The sequence below is a fragment of the Aedes aegypti genome, chromosome 2 (assembly GCF_002204515.2).
Source record: "Aedes aegypti strain LVP_AGWG chromosome 2, AaegL5.0 Primary Assembly, whole genome shotgun sequence".
Taxonomy (NCBI): Eukaryota; Metazoa; Arthropoda; class Insecta; order Diptera; family Culicidae; genus Aedes; species Aedes aegypti.
Window position 1 is genome coordinate 336,339,497 of NC_035108.1, and position 22,197 is coordinate 336,361,693.

At 35.9% G+C, this 22,197-nt stretch overlaps 1 protein-coding gene across 2 annotated transcripts in view; it reads right to left on the bottom strand.

Annotated features, from left to right (window-relative positions):
* LOC5566939 (cytochrome P450 4c21) overlaps positions 1 to 22,197 on the bottom strand; it is a 64,841-nt gene that overhangs the window by 16,212 nt on the left and 26,432 nt on the right. Inside the window, exon 1 of one of the 2 annotated variants that reach the window (XM_001651280.3) lies at positions 5,739 to 6,158. The exons of the other annotated variant lie outside the window; for it this stretch is intronic. Coding sequence (XP_001651330.3) covers positions 5,739 to 6,135 — 397 coding nt within the window. The 5' untranslated portion in view covers positions 6,136 to 6,158. Of the gene's footprint in view, positions 1 to 5,738; positions 6,159 to 22,197 lie in introns of those variants that run through there. 2 annotated transcript variants of the gene reach the window in all.

Sequence of the window (22,197 nt, forward strand, 5' to 3'; positions counted from 1 at the left end):
AAACGATCAATGCGTACTTTATTCAGCCCAGTACTGTAAAATATTCTTCAATTTAAAATTGTATGCACGACATTAATCTTTTCCTAAAATCAAACAATGGTGCATTCCAAGTTTTAAAGTTTTATTACTCAATAATATCTTAAAGCCTGGTTTTGCTTATGAGCCCAAGTAACATTAATTAAGGTTTCAAAGCAGTGTATAAGTGATTTGAGGCAATTACCTTGACACAGAAAAGTTCCTATGGAAATTTTCTTTTAGTACGTTAAACAGTGTTAAGAATATTTCTGAATAAGACCTCCACAAATTCCTGCCCCCGGGCATGTTTGTATGTGTAAGGATCGATCATTACCTTGTGACCGACAATTATCGATGATGGCCGGGTATTTTGGAAAACAAGGGAACGAGTGATGTTACCAGCATTTTAGAATCTGTTCGGTTCCGTCAAGATTAAATTTCTGTCTGAATTCATTATGGTCAGAACTACTACAGCTACAGTTGCCCCACAGTTATGGATAGCACACAGATATTGATTAGAGCTGGATTAAACGGAGAATATCTCATCAAATAGAGTTGCAAGTGCGCAGAATATATTTTACCTACGTGAACCATGAATCTATACAGAATCGCAATTCAAATAAAAATCTCCGTCCGTCGGAAATGAAATGTCAACAATATTCGTACAAGCGTTGATTCATAACTGTAGCACTTTGAAAACCATATTGTGGATCTAGCACTAAATTACATTCCGATTTCCGATCGTTGACTTCCGCTGCTGTTTCTGAACGTTAAACATAACATTGGAAGCGCTGAACAGTTCATTTGATGATTATTACAGTGCACTACTTCCGACAATATGTTTTACGTGTAGTAAATTATTTTACCAACGACTTTTATCTAGTGCTGGCGCCACAATACCACAGTTATGAATAGAAGATAAGGGTTCTTTCTGAAAGATACGCCAAAACATACACGGGAAAATCAGACTACGCAAAAAAAAATAAGTTCTACTTCTTCTTCGAATTTGAGTAAACTGCATTTATTTTTTACCCACAATTCGGTTGTTTTGCGATGTTGTCCAAAAAAGAAAGAGACGCTCTAAACCGAATGTGCGTGGAATTGTTAGATCCCGAGCCTAGGTCAAACTTGGAGGTATTTTCCCCTCTTAGGAAAAGCGATTTGAATTACTTGGTATTCACTAAACCAGGCCTGCCCAACCTTTTTGAATCGCGGGCCAAATCTAAGAAACAATATCGCGAGGCGGGCCAAACTTGTTTTAATACAGCAATTCAAGTGTGTGCTAGAATAAGGGCGTAAGTCGCATGATCGATTTCTTTTCATCAATCCTCTTTTCTGTGAATAAAGGTTACAAGACGCAAGTTTGTCGGATTTTTCACAACAGGACGCAAGATTGCAACGCTGCCTAGTGTCCTGAAGTGAAAAATGCTAGCAAACCCGCACTTGTCACCGACTTACGCCCTTATTCTGTCACACGCTTGAATTGAAAATTTCCTAATAAACGAGATAATTTAGACTTAAATTCTGTGAGAATTCTGCTCCTGATTACGGCAGAATCCAACCCAGGATTCTTTTAAAAAAATTGCCCTGAACTAAATCATTCTTAAAATTCAATCAAACATGTTTAAGGGATTTTGTCAGAATCTAATCTTATATTATTTGAGAATCCTTTCCTGTTTTTGTACTCTTCGAAAACTGTTCTCAGCACTTCGTCAGAACCCAACCATATACACATTTTAAAATTTTGTTTTATAAACTTCTATAAAGTCTGTAAAGTTCTATAAAGTCCACTCTGCTCAGAATTCTGAAAGAAATTCATTAACAATTATGTGAAGACCTTTCTAAAAATTATGACCCATATTCGCCGATAATCATGTCTAGGATTTTGTGTAATCATCCTGGGATTTCAAATAAAATCTTGTTCTACCTTTTTTGTGAGAGTCGTGTCCGAGTTTTCCACATAAATTTGTGTGAATTCTGTATGAAATATTATGGGCTATTAATTTGACTAATATTTGATATAATTTTCTATGTTCAAGATATAGTGAGAAGCAACCTTCTGATTCAGTGAATTTCAGTTCGGTCATAAACTTTAATTGACAATGTTTGTTCGAACTTGATATAAAAATCAGTTTCGTTTCTTGATTGTTAAGAAAGTTATTAACAAGATTTCTTGTATTTACTTCTCATAAAAGTTCATTCAGCATGGCCATGCTGAGGGTCGTGGGTTCGAATCCCGCTGATCGAGGATCTTTTCGTAAAGGAAATTTTCTCGATTCCCAGGGCATAGAGTATCTTTGTACCTGCCACACGATATACACATGAAAAAATGGTCAATCGGCAAAGAAAGCTCTCAGTTAATAACTGTGGAAGTACTCATAAGAACACTAATCTGAGAAGTAGGCTCTGTCCCAGTTGGGACGTAACGCCACAAAGAAGAAGAAGAAAAGTCCATTATTTTTTAAATGAAACTTTTTAAATCAATTACTGCAAGAAAATTTAGAAGTATCAAAAAACTAATTTGAAGAATCTTCATAACAATAGCTTAATCTATTAAAAGAATCTAAAATTGTAACAATCAGTCCTGAAATGTTCTAATATCAAGTTTTTAGAGTTGCAAAAGGGCCAGTTATGAGGAAGATCTCAGAGCTCTTCGCGGGCCGTACAAAATGAAGCAGCGGGCCAGATGCGGCCTTCGGGCCGTACGTTGGGCAGGCCTGCACTAAACGAATGAGACTTCGGTCCCTCATTTAATCATTTCAACAACTCTCGATATTGTAGTTTACAATGTTGCCAGTTCTTAATTTTACACCGGAATGCGTTCACAGATCAGGCATTCTTAAATTATTTCGACCCACTCGAGCTAAACACAACAGAATAAGCTAAATTAGGGTTCTCTCGAGTTTTCCTAAATTCAAGTTGTTTTAACCCACTGCGGAAACTTCGAAGCTAACGCTGGCACTGAGTTAATGTTTTCACTGTTGTCAAACGAAAACTACCTACTGAGAGCTATATGCCGGTTAACCCAAATTTGGGCTATCCCACGGAACAGCAGAATTGAGTCAAAAGAAGTCAACATTAGGTTGATTTGGGGTTCCATGTAGGTATGTTGAATTCAGCAAAATTAAGGAATTTTTATAAATACAGAATTCCCTAAGAGAATTGCCTACCCTTAGGCGTACTCCACGGTTTAAGGTGTTTTAAATTTTAAAGTAACTCAAAACTAAATGACTTGTAAGAGTTTTGCCTTCATATTCGGCTTTAGAGGCTAGGATTGTAACACTATTTTCAAAATTTCCAAATATTGTATAAAACATTTTTTAGTATGATAAAAAACTTTCAGAAAAGGAAACACGGTACATAGTCAGAAGCGATGAGTACCAGGGAGATTCTTGTTTTAATAATAAAAAAGTGCAACATTTGCATTTTCAAATTGAAATTTTGGGAATTATAAAAAATAGAGATCAATGTTTTCTTGGATTACGGTAAATGGAAATCATATTAATGAGAGATTCTGTTTCAAATTCAACATTGATTCATAAAAGCAGGTTATCCGTCACTTTGGGGGCACTGTAGTTGGCATGTTATTTCCAATGGGCAGATAACAAATACGCGTTTTATAAATGATAACAGTGCTGAATAGATTGATAGTTCACGTAAATGGAGGGTTACGTAATTGAAAAGATATTTGATGAGAATTGTTTTTTTTAATGAAACAGTAATGTAGTAAATTGTACTTGATCTATCAAAAGGCTAGAATTAATAAATTCAAATAGGCGCTTTATAAAATAAGATGGACTTTTCCAAGAAATATATAAGCATTTGAATTATGAAACGAGTAAACCAAAAATAAATGAACTATCCAACGTTGATTTTACGCAATGCAAGAGGTGCTGCTATAACTCAAAATCGAGGGAGAAATCCACGTATGCAATGCTGTGTACAGAATGTTCGAGAATGTTCTAGAACTTTCCGGAAAATCTCTTCATGTTCTAAAGAAGATACCGTAATCCGGGGTATCGTTGATCAGCGGGGTAATATTGATCGGAATGACTCATCTCGTAATAAGTTGGTATCATCATTTATTGATGAAACATTTCCAAAGCATGAATGTTGCTTCTCTTTCTTATATATATGAGCTATTAAAAATTAAGACTTTTGCGTTAACTTTATGCGTAAATTTGTCAAGTTTACGAAACAATGATTTCAATGGTTGAGGATGACACTACCGAAAATTCATGTCTCACAAAAGTTCTGCAAGCGATATAAGCAAGGAAAATGCGGTTCTCACTAAAACTGGCATCGCCAAAAATGATTCCGCTGTCAACACTTTTATAAGTATGTTCAATTACACAACATTAACGAATTACTGTTAAAAATGTAGATTTCCCTTAGGAAGTTGCCTACCTTTTGGCGTATTCCACTGTTCGAGGTGTTTTGAATTTTGAAATAACTCAAAAAGTAAATGAGATGTACGCGTTTGGACATCATATTCGACTTCAGGGGCCATGATTTACACACTCAATCTGTTCGGTAAAAATAACTGGGTTTTGGAACTACCGAAAAAGTCAGTAAACTAAAAATAAATGTCAAAAATCGAAAAACAGAGATTTTTTACTGAAATTTTGCAGTGAGCTTTCTTTTTATATCATATATCGATAAAAAATAAAACATGGTAAAATTTGCTTTTCAATTACGCGTGGCGACAATTTTCATTTTACTGACTCTTCGGTAGTTCCAAAACCCAGTCAAATTTTACCGACCCCAGTAATTTAATCTAAGTGTGTATGTAAGTAACGACATTTTCAATATTATCGAACGTTGTTTACATGGATGATCAATGTTACCCCATATCAGCTAAATGAAGGAATCACATAAGACATTTTTGTAAACATGCTTAAATCATTCAAAAAACAAAATACAGTATGCAGTCACGAGCTATGGGTGGCAGTACTTGTTTTAAAAATATAAAACTCACGACATTTACATTTTTGGATGAAATATTTAAGAAATATTCTAAAAATTGATCAATGTTGCCCCGGATTACGGTATCTGAAAATAACTTTTCGCTATCTTCAGAGGAAAAAAAAACGTTGTGTAAGTTGCCGTGTAGATTGAACAGAATATTGACGTTTTTCCGTGACATCTATCTCCTCGCTCCCGTCTCTAATTGGTAATTACCTGGTTAAAGGTTTGGCGTCAAGCCCTCAAAAACATGGCACATTCATGTTCAAATATTTGTCCATTTTAAGTTGGTCATTGAAATTAAGCTTCCTTAACTGGTGTCTCATTGGTATTGCTCTTTCAGCGGAAACGTTCACAACAACAAAGGATTAGTATATTTTAGCACCGTAATCCGGAGTAACCTTGCTCGTAAAAAGTTTGAATCTACATTTTTCGTAGAAACATTCTACATGCATGAATGGTGCCTCTGATTCTTATATTTATAAGCTTATAAAAATGAGATTTCTACCGTGTTCGTTCGAAGTGTCCGGATGCTTTGAATCCCGGACACCGGTCTTAAATCACTCAAAAATATGTTTCGGTATTTTTTTTGTATCATGGAAACAGACATAAAAAAGTATAAATTATGGTACAACATTCGAGGTAATAGAATGTGAATAAAAATGTGCTTTCAGTGCTGTAAAATTCAGGGTGATGGCATTCGATGTGATGGGGTAGATCGTTGTTCTATAATCAATAAATGAATTTATCATACATACACTTTGAAGTAAACAGCCCCTGCTCGAAGCCCGCAAAGCTATACAAGAACGGTTTCTCCAAACACGCTGGACTCGTCAACAGTTGCTGCACCAAATCTGGATGACTCGTGAAGAGCAACATTTTCGGCCCAGCCCACACTCTCACCATCCGATCATAATCGCGAAATATTTTGACCAAAACGTCGAAACGCTCCACATCGCTCTTCCCGAACATCAGCGCGCCATTGCCCACGACCGGAAACCATGGGTTCAACTGCGGAAGACTATCGGCAAATCTGTATCGGCGCCGCTGGCTTAGAAACAGCCATATAGTTATCAGTCCCGCGATCACCGTCACCGCTAGAAGCATGTTGCCAACCGATCGATTGCGATTATCATACTGACTGGTCGTAGACATTTTACATAGTCGCTAATCAGTCTACACAGAGAAACTTCGCGTTGATGTCAACTCGTCATGAGTGTTTTCACGCCCTTTCATTGTTACTGATGAATTGGCGAACAATTGAACTCTATATCGTTTCAGTTGAATGAGACGCTTGTCTGTCATATTTGTAGCGTGGTAACTATCCAAACTCAGGTGCCGTTCTGACGAATAAATGCCAATTAATCCTTTTGAAACCATGATATTGGCTTAGAATTTTTCAGTTTGTCACCTAGCTTAGATACAACAAATCTATATAATCTAGGTAGAGAAATAGGTGTGCTTTCTGTAACCAATATTTTTTTATCATTTCGATCATTACATTCGTTTCTTATATCTACCGTAAAACGGGGTATCTTTGATCATGCGGGTAACTTTGATAGTGTGTTACCCACCATATGCTAAAAGAAATATCATAATTTCTGGTATTCTGTTAAGCGAAACGAATGCAAAACTAAAATATATTATTACAGTGATACCTCCATGAGTCGATGTTCCATGACTCGATATCGACTCATGGAACCATACTAAGAACGAAATTTCATGCTTACTATGATGGTCCATAGAAGCAGCTTTCCAAAGGATTGCTGTTCCATGACTCGATATTTCCATGAGTCGATGGTCCCTTCAATATCGACTCATAAAGGTTTCACTGTATGACACTTTCATGTATGATGAAAAATAACGATATTGTTCTGAATCCTCATTCTTTTTGTTTTATTGTATATTTGATATCATGATCGATGGAATCCATGCAAAATGAATGTAAATTGAGACACTAGTGCAAAAATTACAAAGATATCTTATAAAAAATCAAGCTGTCCGAAACTGTGGGGCAGAAGGTGCTTGACAAAAATGTACATTGATCACATTTAGTTAAAATATGGTACAAAATACATTCATACTTTCAAATTATGATTATATTCGATCATGCTTGCGGATCCAAACGGGAACCAAATAATTACAAATTAGGCTCAAATTATCACCTCAACTTTTTAACGATTTTTAAACGTCTCTATTTTTTCAAATAGGCATGCATACTCATTATTTTTGGTTTTGTGCAACGTAAGAACTATATCACAATCACACGACGCGACGCGAGACAGGACACAACACTTATGGTTCTTACAAACGTTTAAAGGACATATAAATTACCTTTTTTTTAACGACCGGTTTCGGGCTTGATGCTGCCCATCATCAGGACGATGTCCAAGGATGTGGTAATCTACGCAAACATTACTCTCCATATAGCTCTCTTTTCTTCTAATCCTAAAATCTTGATTGGACCATGATTTATCAATTTTCAACTTTTTCCGGTATTGGGTGCTGTCCGGTACTGGGGGATTACCCCGTACAACCAGGTTCGTCACACTCGGGCTCAGATTGGGTACCACTTCTAGTACTGCATTTGGTCCCTCGGTAGTACAAAAGGTACCCAAGTTTGACAGATCGCAGTACACTTTACACGGCATTCTAGATTACCTTATGAGCCATAAAATTTTGGGCAGCTGCAAGGGACATGGAGGTCTTTAATTTGTCTTTGGTACAACCATATACAAGTTTGTGTCCTATACGGAAACCGAAATCCGTTTACTTGTGGCAGATATGTTCCGAAAACCCTGAGAGAGGCGGTCAGTCATACCATTCGTGCGATAAACTCCATGAATTTGTCAGATAATGAGTGGAAATGGTCATTAGAAAGTTCAACGAACATTCAGGATTTACCTGGTCACACCGGACATGTTCCAAATGCCCTAGCGGATGTTGCTAATTCCCAAATGCTTTATAAATCAGATAGGCGACATATCAAACTTCATGGTGTGTCGTGAACAAAAACAAATGCCCAGGTCAATTCAGCAACGTCAATGTACATAACGTATCAATTCTTGATGTTTTTAGTAGAGCTGCTAGGATTTTTTGCCCGGTGCGAAAATCTACTAAGGGCGTCAATGTTGAATCGACTTTTGAAATAAACAATGAACAAATTTTGTAAAACTATGACTGAAGTGATGGAACTTACGGTGATATGCTGTTAAAAAATTTTAATGGCAAAAATGTCAATTAATGAACCTACAGTTCTTTTTTTCTAAATTCTTGTTCAGGAATATCTTAGGGTAAGGGATCTAATTTTCGAGCCAGTGCTTATTTTCGACCCATTGATAAAACAAACGTTATTTTAACTACTATTTGAGATTTTCAAACATTTATAAATCACTAGAATATGTCATTGCTGTTATATCTATCATGATCCAATAAAAATTGTATCTATATAACGGAGTTTTAATCCTAAATTGATAAATCCTGATTTTCTTGTGTCTGATTCAGTCCTTTTTCTTCCATTGATGAAAATTCGTCACATATTGAAGAGGCTCAAATCAGTATAAAAACTGATCAAAGTGATGCCTAATCGATAAAGTTTGGTGAAACCTGATAAAATTTAAGCAAATTGTAATTAATTTTGTGCATCCATAAGCGAAAATAAATTTTATTACGCGTTTGAAATTGTTCGAAAATTAAAACACCAAGTTTCAATTTTCGACCGGTCGAAAAAGCATGTCATGATTTCAGCAGGTGATGTGTTTTAGTTTTCGACCCTTCATCAAAAGTAAACATCGTTCATAGTGGTGGTTGTTCTTTCGTGGAGTTGAATTTCTTGCTTCAACGGTTTTTAACCAAAACAGTAAGAAAAATACTGATCTTGCTTCAATTTTATCAAAATCATATGGATTAACATATTATAGCGCCCAGAAAAGTACAGACAAGTCTACGCAGAAGCCGACATCCAATAAATAGCATCTAAGGTAGTCAACAAGAACTCGATTATGGAATTCCGAAATTTCATATACATATTCAATTCAACATTGGCGAAGAAATATCTATCAGTCCGTTATTCGTCCTGGACCGACCACAATGGAGGAGGAGACCGAATTTGAAGAGTTAATATTCGGCAGTCAGCGACGGGGATGGCTAGTGAAACGTGACTCAATGTTGGAGCATGTTGAAGGGTTTCTTGATACTACTGAAAGGCAAAACTATTTTAAAGACAACCATCCAGGTGAATTGACAGAGCAAGATAAATAATATCGCAATATTCTTAGAAAGGAGTTGAAGAGAGAGTCCGAAATGAAGAAACAAGACCACGCTGAAGCAAAACGATTCGAACAAAATTTATAGTGAAAAAAAAAAGAAAACAATGTACCGAAATGACCCATTAAATAAAAGTCAAAGCCCAAAAAAGCAGTCAAAGTCGAGAGCTAAGAGAAGAATTTGAGTTTTTACTATAATAAACTATTAGACTATTGACGAAACGTTTTACATTCAATATCTTCAAAGGATGTGACAGGGATACAAAACCAGTATTTATGGTATTCAGGAGCATTCCATAGATCTATCAGATAATAACTGTTGAACTGCTTATCATAAAGTTCGTTACGGAAATGGGAAACATACACTGTTTCCACTGGAATGTAATTCTAAAAAATAAATCATCGAAGAATATTCAACAGTTTCAAGTTTTTTTCATACAATATACCTATATTGTTTCAATCTGGTACAGGTCGAAAATTAGCACATGCATGGGTCGAAAAATAAAACAGTGGGTCGAAAACTAGCACAAAAAGATAAAGTCATTAATCTATAAAAATACAAAAAATGCAATGAAATATCATCTAATAGAAGTTATACATGAACAAATAATATGTTTTTCTATTCGACTGCAAAATTAAAATATTAGTTGATGCTTTTTTTCAGGGTTTTTGGGAGTTTTCCACTCATATGCTGGTTTCATGGGTCGAAATATAGTGCTTTTACCCTAGTTTACTGAAAATTATCGAGAGGGCTTCCAGTGAATTGCCATGGAAGAGTAAATATACACTGGCGAAGTTGCTCTTGAAAAAAATGATTCGTATACAGCTTTAATTTTAACATTTCTTAATTTTTTTGTTTTTGATTCGGGATTTATTTTTAAATTCTTGATAAATGAGTTGCCTTAAAAATTAATAAATTTGCTTCAAATAACATTCAAACCAAATGAAATCCAAAGATTTTATTCAGAAGTTCATTTTGTAATTTTTAAGAACTTCTTAAACGGAATAAGATACCTTCAAAAATTAAAAGCAGAATTTTTCTAAGAATAACCATTGAAGTCACCTCAGAGATTCCATCATAAATTCTTTCAGATTTTTTTCAAGGAAATCATAAGTGCTCCAAAATTATATCCATTGATTTTACCACCATTTTTTTAATGCGTCTACCAAGGTCCCGTTTGCAATATCTTCAAGATTGCAACTAGTTTTTTCTCCATGGATTTTCTGTAATTTCCTCCAAAATTATCGTTTAGATTTCATCCAGAGAATTCCTTCAGGAATTACTCCAGAAATCGTTCCTGAGATTCTTTAAGGAATTCTTCTAGAAGTTGTTAGAGAAATTTCCCAAAGACGTCTTCAAAGAATTTCCCCAATCATTTTCCCAGGAATATCTACAGAAAAAAGATCAAGAATTTTTTTCAGGAATTTCAGGTGAAATTTTCAAAAATTACGGGATGTATTTCAGAATGAAATCCCAAAGTGACATTTGATGAAACTTGAATAGCATAGCATAGCATAGCATAGACTGACTGTACATGTCAATGGTTGCTACTCCGTGATTGATCGGAACTGGTAAGAATTGCACTACGATCCAAATGAATAAGGCATGGGAGTTTCCGCTTACTCTTGAAGTGCAATTTTAGCAGATCTAATATTATTGATCAATAACGGCGCCGGCCAAGTCCTTACAGTCAGTTGGGATAGGGAAGGAATGTTAGGGTGTAATGATTGTTGCTTCTAGAGACCGAGAATACCTCTGCATCTCCACAATCACCACGGGAAGGGTGTTTATTAGTGAGGGAGGAAAAGATCTGGGAGTCACCTCTGGTCGGTGATGCGATCCATGGACAAGGGGGAAATATACGACTTGTATTTAAAGCTAGTTTTGTATTTTTGTCTCGAGAAGTTTTTGGAAAAAATACGTCAACATCTATAATGTCGAACAATTCAAAAGACGTTTTTATTAATGACGAAAACTGAAAATTACATGTATATATTTTAACTTATATGAAACAGGAATAATGCCGACACTTGTAGTGACGAACCATACATAGTTTGTTTGAAAATTACATATGAATATTACTGTGCATTTTGTCTCGATATGGTAGAAGTTTTTAAAGAATACGTCAACATTCACAATGTCGAACAATTTAAAAGATAATTTTTAATAATGTCAAAAAGAGAAAAATATATGTATATTCAAATTGTATAAGAAAAAAGCATAATGCCGACACCTATAGTGACAAACCATACAAAGTTTGTTTTAATATTACATAAAAGTTACGCTTTCAAGAAAATATGTGTTATCATAAGCATGAAACGAACTCACCAGTTGGTAATCCATTCTCGACTGAACACAAAACTGACACTGACAGCAAAACTTCTTGGCGTCCCGAAAATAAACCGTCTTGCTCGGGCCTTCCCAAATACGTACCCAGCAAGACGCTCCAAAACAGGGGAAAAAATCTCCGGCGACGAAAACACGCGCGAAACCGTCAGCAAAATCTATCGGACGACGCAAAACCGAACTGTCATGCTTGGGCTTCACGAAGCACTACCCAGCAAGAGGTTTGGAGCAAAACCGAACTGTCCTGCTTGGCTTCACGAAGCACTCTGAAATCCCAAAGTGACATTTGATGAAACTTGAATAAGTTTAAAAGTAGCTCTTGATGAACTACCACAAAGTTCTCTGAAACAAAGCTTCATGAGGACTCACAGATCAAATTTCTGGAAGAGTATTAAATATATTTTCTCGGATGATTTTAGGAGCAGTTCCTAGAGTAGATGTGAAAGAATCCTCGAAGATATCCATATCAATATGCCCGAAAGGATAACTGGAGAAACTGGCATAGGACTTCTCGTAGATCTTCCTGGAAAAATAGTCAAATAAATTTCTTTAAGAACAGTAAAATGATTTTTTTTCCTCACAGAACTCCTGAAGGAAACTTTGGAAGATCGTCTAGTATACTGCCGTTATACGCATAATTGTCCCATGTTACTTTTTGTGCATTTTGACTTTTTGTCATTAAACAGTTTATTTTTACGTATAGTTTTAGAAAACATATACCAAAAATTAACTTTGTTCGGAAACTCAATGAAAAGCAAGCCAAGTCAATTTGTCCCACTACTGTATTTCTACGCATAACTGTCACACTATACAATTCGCTGCGCTGATCTCGAACAAAATAGTCAGTAGGCAGTTTTGGATTAGCTGGTGTTTGCGAAAATCGTTTTTTGAACACCTTCTTACGTTGGCTTTACATCCCATGTGGAACACAACCTGTTTTTTTTTTATTTTCGAGTCCATGGCTTGCGACAAATCAACTTCATGATTTAGAAAACCAAGTCTAGATAAAAATAGTTCAAATGTTTTTGGATGACTTGGCCACATACTGGGTTGTTCCGAATACCGGTTCATTGATGGAAGTGGCCATATTATATTGACGAATCTGAAACCTGGCTTGCGACATATCAATTTTCATGAATTTGCAAATCATGTCTAAAGGTGGTTCAAATGTATTTGAATAACTTGACCACATGTCGGATTGTTCCAAATTTCCAGTTCCCTGGGGGAAATGGCTTCTAAACCATCGGTTCTGAAACCTAGCTGGCAACATCAAACTACATAAATTCCCAAATCAAGGCTAAAGAAGGGTAATTCAAAGGTTCTTGGATAACTTGATAACATGCCAGGTTATTTTGGGTACCCTGTTCTCTAGAAGAGGTGGTTATTATATTGGCGATTCTGAGACCTATTTTGCGACACATCAAACTTGATGAAGTCAAGAAGAAGTCAAAGTCATGTCAAAAGAAGAATAGTTCAAGAGGTTTTGGGTGACCTGGCCACATACTGGGTTATTCTGGGTAATTGGTTCTTCGATGCAAGTGGCAAATATGTTGATGGTTCTGAAGCTTTATTTGCGATGTATCAACAATCATGATTTTGCAAACCAAGTCCAAAGAAATGTCAAATCGTGTGAAGATTTGTGTCGTGAATTTTGAGTTAAATATTTACTCCTCAAATAACCTTGAATTCGCAGATGAGTTTCTGTCAAGCCTGCAGCTGGAAGAGTCGATATATTAATTTATAACATCTTATAAACTCTCTAACTTTTTTTTTGTTCGGAACATAAACCACTGCGACCAATATTTGATCTATTGTAGTATATCCCGTGTCCTTTGTTTAGTGCATGTCGTGTTACATTATCACTATTGAGAAGTGATAAAGTTTTCGGTTTTCTTACAGTTGTAATTCCTAACTTGATCGCAGGAAAGGGTTCTAATTGAAAGGTTCCGCTTTTAATATCCTTTGAAGAATGTGGTGAGTACACTCTCCACAGGCGCGCCCCTTTATCAGTCAAAATCGGATCCCTTGATAAAGCCAAGAAATTACACCGATATTGTCCATGCATCAGAATTCTAGTCCTTACTTCTTCAAACTAGAGAACTAAATAAATAAAAGATTAGAAAACAAATTGTTGTATTCGACTCATTTTTTTCCCTTGTCTCAAGATCATTCTCGGCAACCGGGAAAACCGAGACTTGTCACTTTCAACAAGGTTTAAAAATGTAACAAGGACTAAAAAATGTTCCTTTGATTACTATAATATCCTGTTCTCTTCGTTTGAAGCAGTCAGGACTAGGGTTCACTGGTAGATCTTTACCCCATAATGCACCACGAAAAGGTGATCTACCCGCGTTATGGGTCAACTCTCTAACTTACTCATCCACTCTTTCTTTCTCTATAAAATCGTATTTCTTCACTTCCCCACACGCGGCTCCGTTTGGCACATGTCACTTAAGCCGTCATTAGATGCCTTAAGATAGTCTTGAGGATATACGTCCGCTACATTCGGTACAATCTATACGTAAGAACGGTCATCTACAGCATTATGCTTAGCACATAATTGGTCACTAATATCGGTGGGACTGTTATGCGTAGAAATTCACCAAAAATCCTGTATTTCTAGGCATAACAGTCCCACTTTGAATTTCGTAGCTAAATTTGCTTTATTCCCATAATAAAAACTCTTGACTCTAATGAACACGCTATTCTTTATACTGTTGTAAAGATTTTTAATTTGATTTACCACACACCTGGTCAATACGAGGCCTAAATGTGTTAAAATCTTTAAACGCGTTTTTCTCGATTGCATGGAACATGGGACAATTATGCGTATAACGGCAGTACACGACACTGAAGACGGCCTTACAGTTGAGGTCGAAATCCGCGTATCTGTCAAAGGATACAAACTCTAGTGGAATTAAATGGTATAGTACTAAATTCGGTTTTTTTCATCTACATTTTGGAAGATCTTCTAATGTTACAACTGGGGATGATGAAAAAGTCAAGAAAAGCGTTGTAATGCTTTTTTGGGAGACTTGGTGGTCGAATAATAATAAGATTTCTGAAGGAGATCCCAGAAGTATACCTGAAGAGATCTTTGAAGAAATCACTAGAAGAATTCCTGAAGTTTTTCCTTGAGGAATCTAGAAATCAATTCCTGAAAATTTTGTGAAAATATCGCGTAATAGTCTTTGAAGGTCTCCCTGAAACCTTCTGAAGCAGATTCACTGCAAGCAGAATAAAGAAAAATAAATATACTTTTGAAATTTTCCGTTAAATACTCGGTTTTGTCTGTAAAAGCAAACTTAAAATTGGCAGGAACATCTCGTGCCATCGCCAGGTAGCTGTCCGTAATCCATTTTGACGGAGGTTTTATTGTCGATGAGCAGACATCCGATTCGGGTTCGGGTCGGGTTTGGGTTTGAAAATTTGAAAATTTTCGGGTTCGGGTTTGGGTCGGGTTTAAAGGCTACAAAATTATCGGGTACGGGTCAGGTTCGGGCTTGAAAAAAGTCGGGTTGAGTCGGGTTTTGAGCCGGGTTCGGTAAGAATTGTGAACATAGTAACAACCTGAAAACATCCCTATGCATCAGAAACGATGAATTTATCATCTTTTAGAACTCGGGTTTTTCCTACGGGTCGGGTTCGGGTTCAAACAGCAAAATATATTCGGGATCGGGTCGAGTCCGGGTTTGATTATTAAATATTGTCTCGGGTTCGGGTCGGGTCCGGGTTTGAAGAAATAACATAAGTCGGGTACGGGTCGGGTTCGAGTTTGAAAAGTGTGAAACCCGACCATCTTCAATAGTTAGCTATGGAATAGAATTTTTTACAATTTCTCATCGTAATAGGCTGTTTTTCATCACGTCAAGCTGTCATGAAATGGCCTACTTTCCTGCACTGAAGTATGCAGTGCGGGAAAAGTCATTACGCAACTGAAACCAGTGCTGTAATGATTCATTACGAAACGCTTTCTCATTACGCAACTGTTTTGAGTTGCGTAATGAATCATAACACAACATATTTTCAGAAATTGTAAAATGAAGGTGAATGCATTCCGATATCACTTCTGATACCCATAAGTGGTCTTCTACGAAATTGCAAAAAATGTTGTACGTAACTCGTTGCAGAACTCGATTTTTACAGCACTCGTCGTAATTATCCTACACGGCAAGCCTTGTAGGATAAATTTACGACTCGTGCTATAAAAATCATCATTCTGCAACTTGTTTCGTAAACTACTATTACCAACTTGTGTTTCAACAGAACCTCCCAAAGTTTTAAAAACTTTGGTTTCAGATGACGAAATAGGGGATGTTTTATACGCCTATGAATGATGATAGCCACTCCACCACATCCCGGGGTAACAATTTGAAGCTGCTCAAACGCTTTTATAGCTAATTCAATTCAGCCTTTGTTTGAACAAAAGCTGTTCATAGCCTGCATTCACTGTTGTTCAGCTGTTAAACATCTAATTCTGGCGATTTTATTCAGCCTTAAGCTTAATTGAAGCTATATAGAAGGCTGAATAAAGGTCTAGCATGCGCTTATTCAGGCCTCTTTCAATAACCTTTTTCTATTTTTAGAACAGATGGCAACCTTCGGAGGCTTAACAATCGCTTATTCATCCATTATTCAACAATTAACCAAAAAAAAAATAAAAAGTATTTACAGGTTTATAGTTTTGGGTTTTATCAACGCAACTAACAATTTCAAACACATAGTGTAGACAAGTGCTGGAATTTAAAGATGAATATTAGTAAATATGTGCCATTGAGATTTGAACTGGGATTCGCTGATTTATAACCACTTACCTTGACATCTGCTCCACATGAGACTGTATGAACATCATCAACAGCAAGGGACCAACATATTGTTTTCTCTGAATAAGGGCTATTTTAAAGGCTGCATTGAGGCTGAAGAAGTGATAACAGCGCTATGCAAAAACACTTGAGTTAGCTGTCAAAGTGTGTTGTGATTTTTGTTTCAAAATAGAATCCTCGGTAATTTTTTATTTCTGCTATTCAATTGTTGTGAACGCAAGTTGGTAATGATTTCGATTTCGTACAGTTAATTAAAAATGTAACGAAGAAATCTGCGTCATCGAGTGTAGTGTTCTATCTTGTTGTTGCACAAGGTCATCGATGCCGGATTCAGCATTTTTTTTTCGACAAATGATAGGCCCGTGTGCGTTTACAGCATGTCTGCTTCGAGATGTGAAAAATTTGTTGTTCAATGAAACAGTTTTATAATAATAAATTTAGTGCTCGACCCAATGTAGGTATATATTTCGGTATGTATATTTTTATCAACATACAGGTGAACGATTTTTCGACAATGGCTGTTGATTTGATTAAAGCTTTAAATAACCTTTAATCAATATCATTCAGGTTGGCTGAACAAAAGTTAAAACTGTAGATGAAAAATAGTTTGTTCAACTTAATATTCAGCTTTCAGTATACTGCTGAATAAGAGTGTTTAATAAGCTTTTGTTCAAATTATTGTTCAGCTGTCACGGTGTTCAGCCTTGTACACCATTGATCAGCCAAGATTCAGCAAATACTCTTGCTGTTCAGCTTTCATTGTTACTTGGGATGCTTCATATCGTACTGCTTAGAGTGTCCGGCCATGTTGATTGTCCCGGGATTCGGGATAAAAATTGATGCTTGTCCCGGGATCCCTAGATTTATCAAATTTTGAATAAAACTAGTTTTTTTTGTTGAAATGGAAGTAAAACTCCAACAATACAATGTTTTTACAGTAAAACATAAAAAGAACGTAATTTTCCAAGATGCAAAGTTAATTAAAACTAATTGTACTTTATACATGTTTTACTTTAACTTTCATGAAGTAAATAATCAAAGCTCAAAGCTCATCTTGGCCAATTTCAGGCATTTTTTTGTCCAAAGTCTCTGCAATAGAAACGGATGTGTGGCAAACATTTTAGTACATAATGTTAAAATAGTTTGCTTCAGACATTCGAAAAGTCTTGATGAACTTTGAAGAACAAAAGAAACAGTTCAAGATCCTTCGAGGTATTGTAATGGATCTTGCTAAAAGGTACTTACTGAATATTATTCATAGAAGTTTAAGACACTTTAAGATTGGCTTTCTCAGTCCAGACTTATGAAAATGAGTAACGATGTAGAGAAACGCAAAAAACACCCATTGCAACTGTACAAATAAAAATATGTTATGCAAGTTTGTTTATTTGCTCTTTTCATGAAAATATTAACTTTTTTTTCCTTTTCTTTATGTTGGTTTTGTATTTTATCGAATATAGCTTGAGTTTGAGGAAAAATATCTTTGTTTAGCGTTAAAATTTAGCAGTTTTCATCGGATTTAACTATCATTTCGGGAATCCCGGGATTCCCGGGATGTCAAAACTTATTTTCCGGGAAACAAGAAATCCCGAAATTTCTCGGATCCGTGATGTACTATAGTACTACTTCAGCCACAGTTGTGATTATGAACACAGCATCGATCAGTTGTTTCAATTGTTCAGTTGAGGAATCAAAATCATAGGCAGTCATGTACACACTTAGATTTTTTTCACGAGCTCGGCTGTGAAAATCTCGGTTTCCCGGTTTTAACCGAGACTCAGCTCACAAATTGTCCGGTTGCTTAGCAACGAAGCACGATTTACTGATACTCGGCTTTAATTTGCTGAGATCCCAGGAAATTTGTTTGCCGACTACTCGGCTGTGCGGATCTCGGTTAAAATAAGCCGAGATTCGGCATTCTTAATTAAGTGTGTACATTTCGTTGGATTTCCGTTGGTGAAGAGGCTGTGTTGAAGTTAATAAAATCGAACGAATATTATGTTGTCGATGAGCATGATTTAAAGAAAATTACCCGGCGGTATGTACACGGATAAAATGGAAAATGCTAATTAGTGTAATATATATTACTTTATAATCTTTACACATCTTTATTCATTGTAACGAATAAAGGATATGCTTTGCAGTAATATCTATTATGCATTTGTAAACATTTTTGATAATTTATTATTTTCAATGCGTATTATGCGGCTTATTTTAGTCTGGGGACTTAATGAAATAACCGACATCACCCAATTCGATTCAGACATTTTGTTTTCGCTTGTCCTCAAGCCAGGTGATCGTGCGTTACTAAATTAATAATTGTTTCCCTTAAAAAAGTGAAAAGTATAATAAATTGTTCATATGGAACTAGCATGTGTTGCTATAGGTAAGTTCTTTGATTCAGCGGCTCCGTAATTGCATCATTAGGAAACATTTTTGTTCATTCAGAATTCTACCCAAAAGTTCCGGCCATTGGATCTGGAGTGCAACGACGGACACCACCAGCGGAAACGTTGCCGACAGGATTTTGCCTGGCAGAATTAAGCAGATAATAAGAATGGTGCGGAACTACCGAACTACTTTATTGAGCAAGAGTAGACGAGTGGAACAAGTTGGGTCGTCCTTAACGCCTTCACTGGCATAGTTCAATATGTAATAATTAAATGTTCGTGTCAGCAAGAGGTGCTTTACATCATAATTATGAATAAAATTATCGTTTTCTTTCACTTTCATTTTTGTTATTTTGTTTTCATGTGTCCAAAATGATATAAAAACAGTTTTTTATCAAATTCATAGTTTTTTTCATCTTTATTAGCCAGAAGGATTATTCTTGATATAAGCATGCTCAAATATAATGAGCGATTATACTAGCAATGCATATTGCTTTTATATTCATTCCAATGAGTGAATAGACCAAATATGGTTTTAGAATGGTATTTAACTTATCCAGTATTTTATTTTCTTAGCGTGTATGATTGCGATCGTCAATTGAAGAATAAGATTTTTTGGAGATTTTACCTAAAGAACTACGGGTATGATAAACGTTCTCGTTCATCTACCAGGTAAAAGTCTCTACAATTTGTTTGCGTAAAAGGCCATCCCAAAAGATAGATTTATGATTGCCATTTTTGACATAAAACCTTTTTGGTATCTCCTTTCACAAATTTTATTCACCTTTAGGCTTCTTGAATAGTTGCGATATCTTCGGACAAAAATAACACAAGTTTTGCATTACCCAAAGCATTAACATTACTAGGATAACTTTTGTTAAAGTTGATTAATAGAAAACGTTTCAATTCATCTATCTGGTACCAGCTTTATAATTCGTTTGCGTGATGGGCAATCACAAAAGTTGAAATTATGGATAGATTTTCCATTTATTCTTAGGGTGGCGTATTATATTGCTGCATGCGTTTGAAATGCAAATATCACCCAATACGCGGTTAGATGTTTCACAAGAAATGCGGCGTCAATGACAGATTTTTCTTGCTAGGGCGGTGGTGTTTCATAAAATCGTTACTAGGGGAAAAGCACCAATTTTCGACCCATTCATACGATTTTAGCCTACTTTGTATGAAAAACCGAAAATTGGCACAGAATTCTTGTAGGTCGAAAATTAGTGCTTTTCGCCTATAGGTGTCCTTTGATTGTTTTTTGTTACAGTATTTGGAGGACGTTTAGCCAAGCTTTGCATCTCAAACGCAAAAAGCAATACTTACTTACCCTACACACAGCACGAGTGTGTGATGCGCATGCACAGTGCACTGTTCTGCAGCTATTGAAACAATTGATCGTTCATCAAAAATTCCACAAGTGATAATTAACAAGATTGCTCCGAAATAATTTATTTCCGAATGCACAATGTCGCTATCTCCGGCAACATCACAGGTCTAAGGTGCGAAAAATCTCAGTATGTGATAGATTTTATTGCAATTGCCTCGGGCCATAAATATTTAAAAGTGACTCTGCATATATTACAGACATCGCCACCCAAAACCTACAGTAGCGCGAAATGAAGCGTGTTGTATATCGTGGCCGATCCATCTTTACGATCGGTTGTCTGTTGCATGCAGTTCCTCTACACTGTGCGAGGGTGCAAAAAGTAGGCACTCTCGATTTGAGCACTATTTTTTGTGGTCAAATATTGTTAAAATGTCTTATGCAAATTTCTGACATAATTAGTTAAAAAGGTTTAACTAGTACCAGGTTGTTTTTATTTGTTACTCGGAAAATTTATTTGAAGCATCGAACATCGTCACAAAATTCAAAGTAAATTGCCTACCATTAGGAGTTCATTGTGGTTTGTTTTGCTATTCACAACATTGTAATTAAATGTTGTGAAATTACCAATTTATCAACAAATTGTTAAATTTTCAAGACGTGATTCAGACTTGGTGACCCCATATTTAGTTCGTGGCATATCTACTTATGTTTTAAAACCTATCGCCGTAATTGATCTATTTGGTCGGCGTTAAGTCATAGTGGACCAAGTGACATTTTTCATATTTTGAGAAAAATGGGCTCAAAGTCTAACGCTCTGTAATTTTTTAACTCGTTTAAATTTTGGTTCATTATTTTTACACATCTTTATGTTACTTTCAAATAATGTAATGTGAAGTGATAATCATGAAAAATCATAATCAAAACATCTGATAGAAAGTTTTTTTGTTGGACTATGTGTACTTGGTCCACTCTGACTGAACTGAAGACCACCGTTCAGTGAGTTGGTTCACTCTGACTGAACAGTTTCTAGGAAAATAACAATCATTTAATGCTTGCATGGTCAAACTGAGTGCACATATCTAAGATTAACATATTTTCAAGACAATTCGACACCATTATCGTAAATTCTTCAATAATCCATATCGTCACTACCAAAATCAGTGGCATTACGATAGCTTGAAAATTAAGGTTTTGCAAGGTCAGGACATTGAAGACCAGAAATATTCAAATATGCGTTCAGTCAGAGTGGACCAAATGAAAATCTTGAGTACCGGCCAAAATATACTGGTCCAATAAGCGGGTTCCAGTACATTCCATACAGACACCATAGAACTACCAAAAACTTCCATCGGACTCCAAAAACGACTAAAAAAATGCAATACTCCATCAGTTTATTGCTTTTTGACACTTGGTCCGCTCTGTTTGCACAGAAATTGTTGAAATTACTGATTACCCATCCAAATATGGTAAATGGTCAAAAATCAAAATTAAATGCATCGAATTAAGTAATATTTATGAATTTCTATTAATGGATGAGAAGATGAATCATTCGATATGTAAAAATCTTACATATCACTTGAAATGTGTTTTGTTGCCTCGCATTTCTCAGAGCGCTTATCTTTTTCGCTGTTATGGTAATAAGCACTTGGTTCACTCTGACTGTATACTTTTATGGATTTTTATTGATCATTCAAAGTAAATTTGTAACATATCTCTCGCAGTTTACAACATTCATTAAATCTGATCAAAGTGAAATGGAGATAAGGTAATTTCGCATCTAATGAAAAAATAACCCAAATTTTCAAAGTTTTGCACTTGGTTCACTCTGACTTAACGCCGACCATTTCATCCCGAAATCAAAAACTTTACTTTTTGATTTTTAAAACTTGTTTTCACATAGCATTTTGTCAAAATTTTGTTCACGCTTCATTAAACTTCCAATCACCACTAAAGTGTGCATCCCGGGACTACCCGGGACAAAAATTCTCGGGATTTGACAAATTTCGGGATTTCCCGTTTCCCGGGATTTTATTTCTGACATCCCGGGAATCCCGGAATT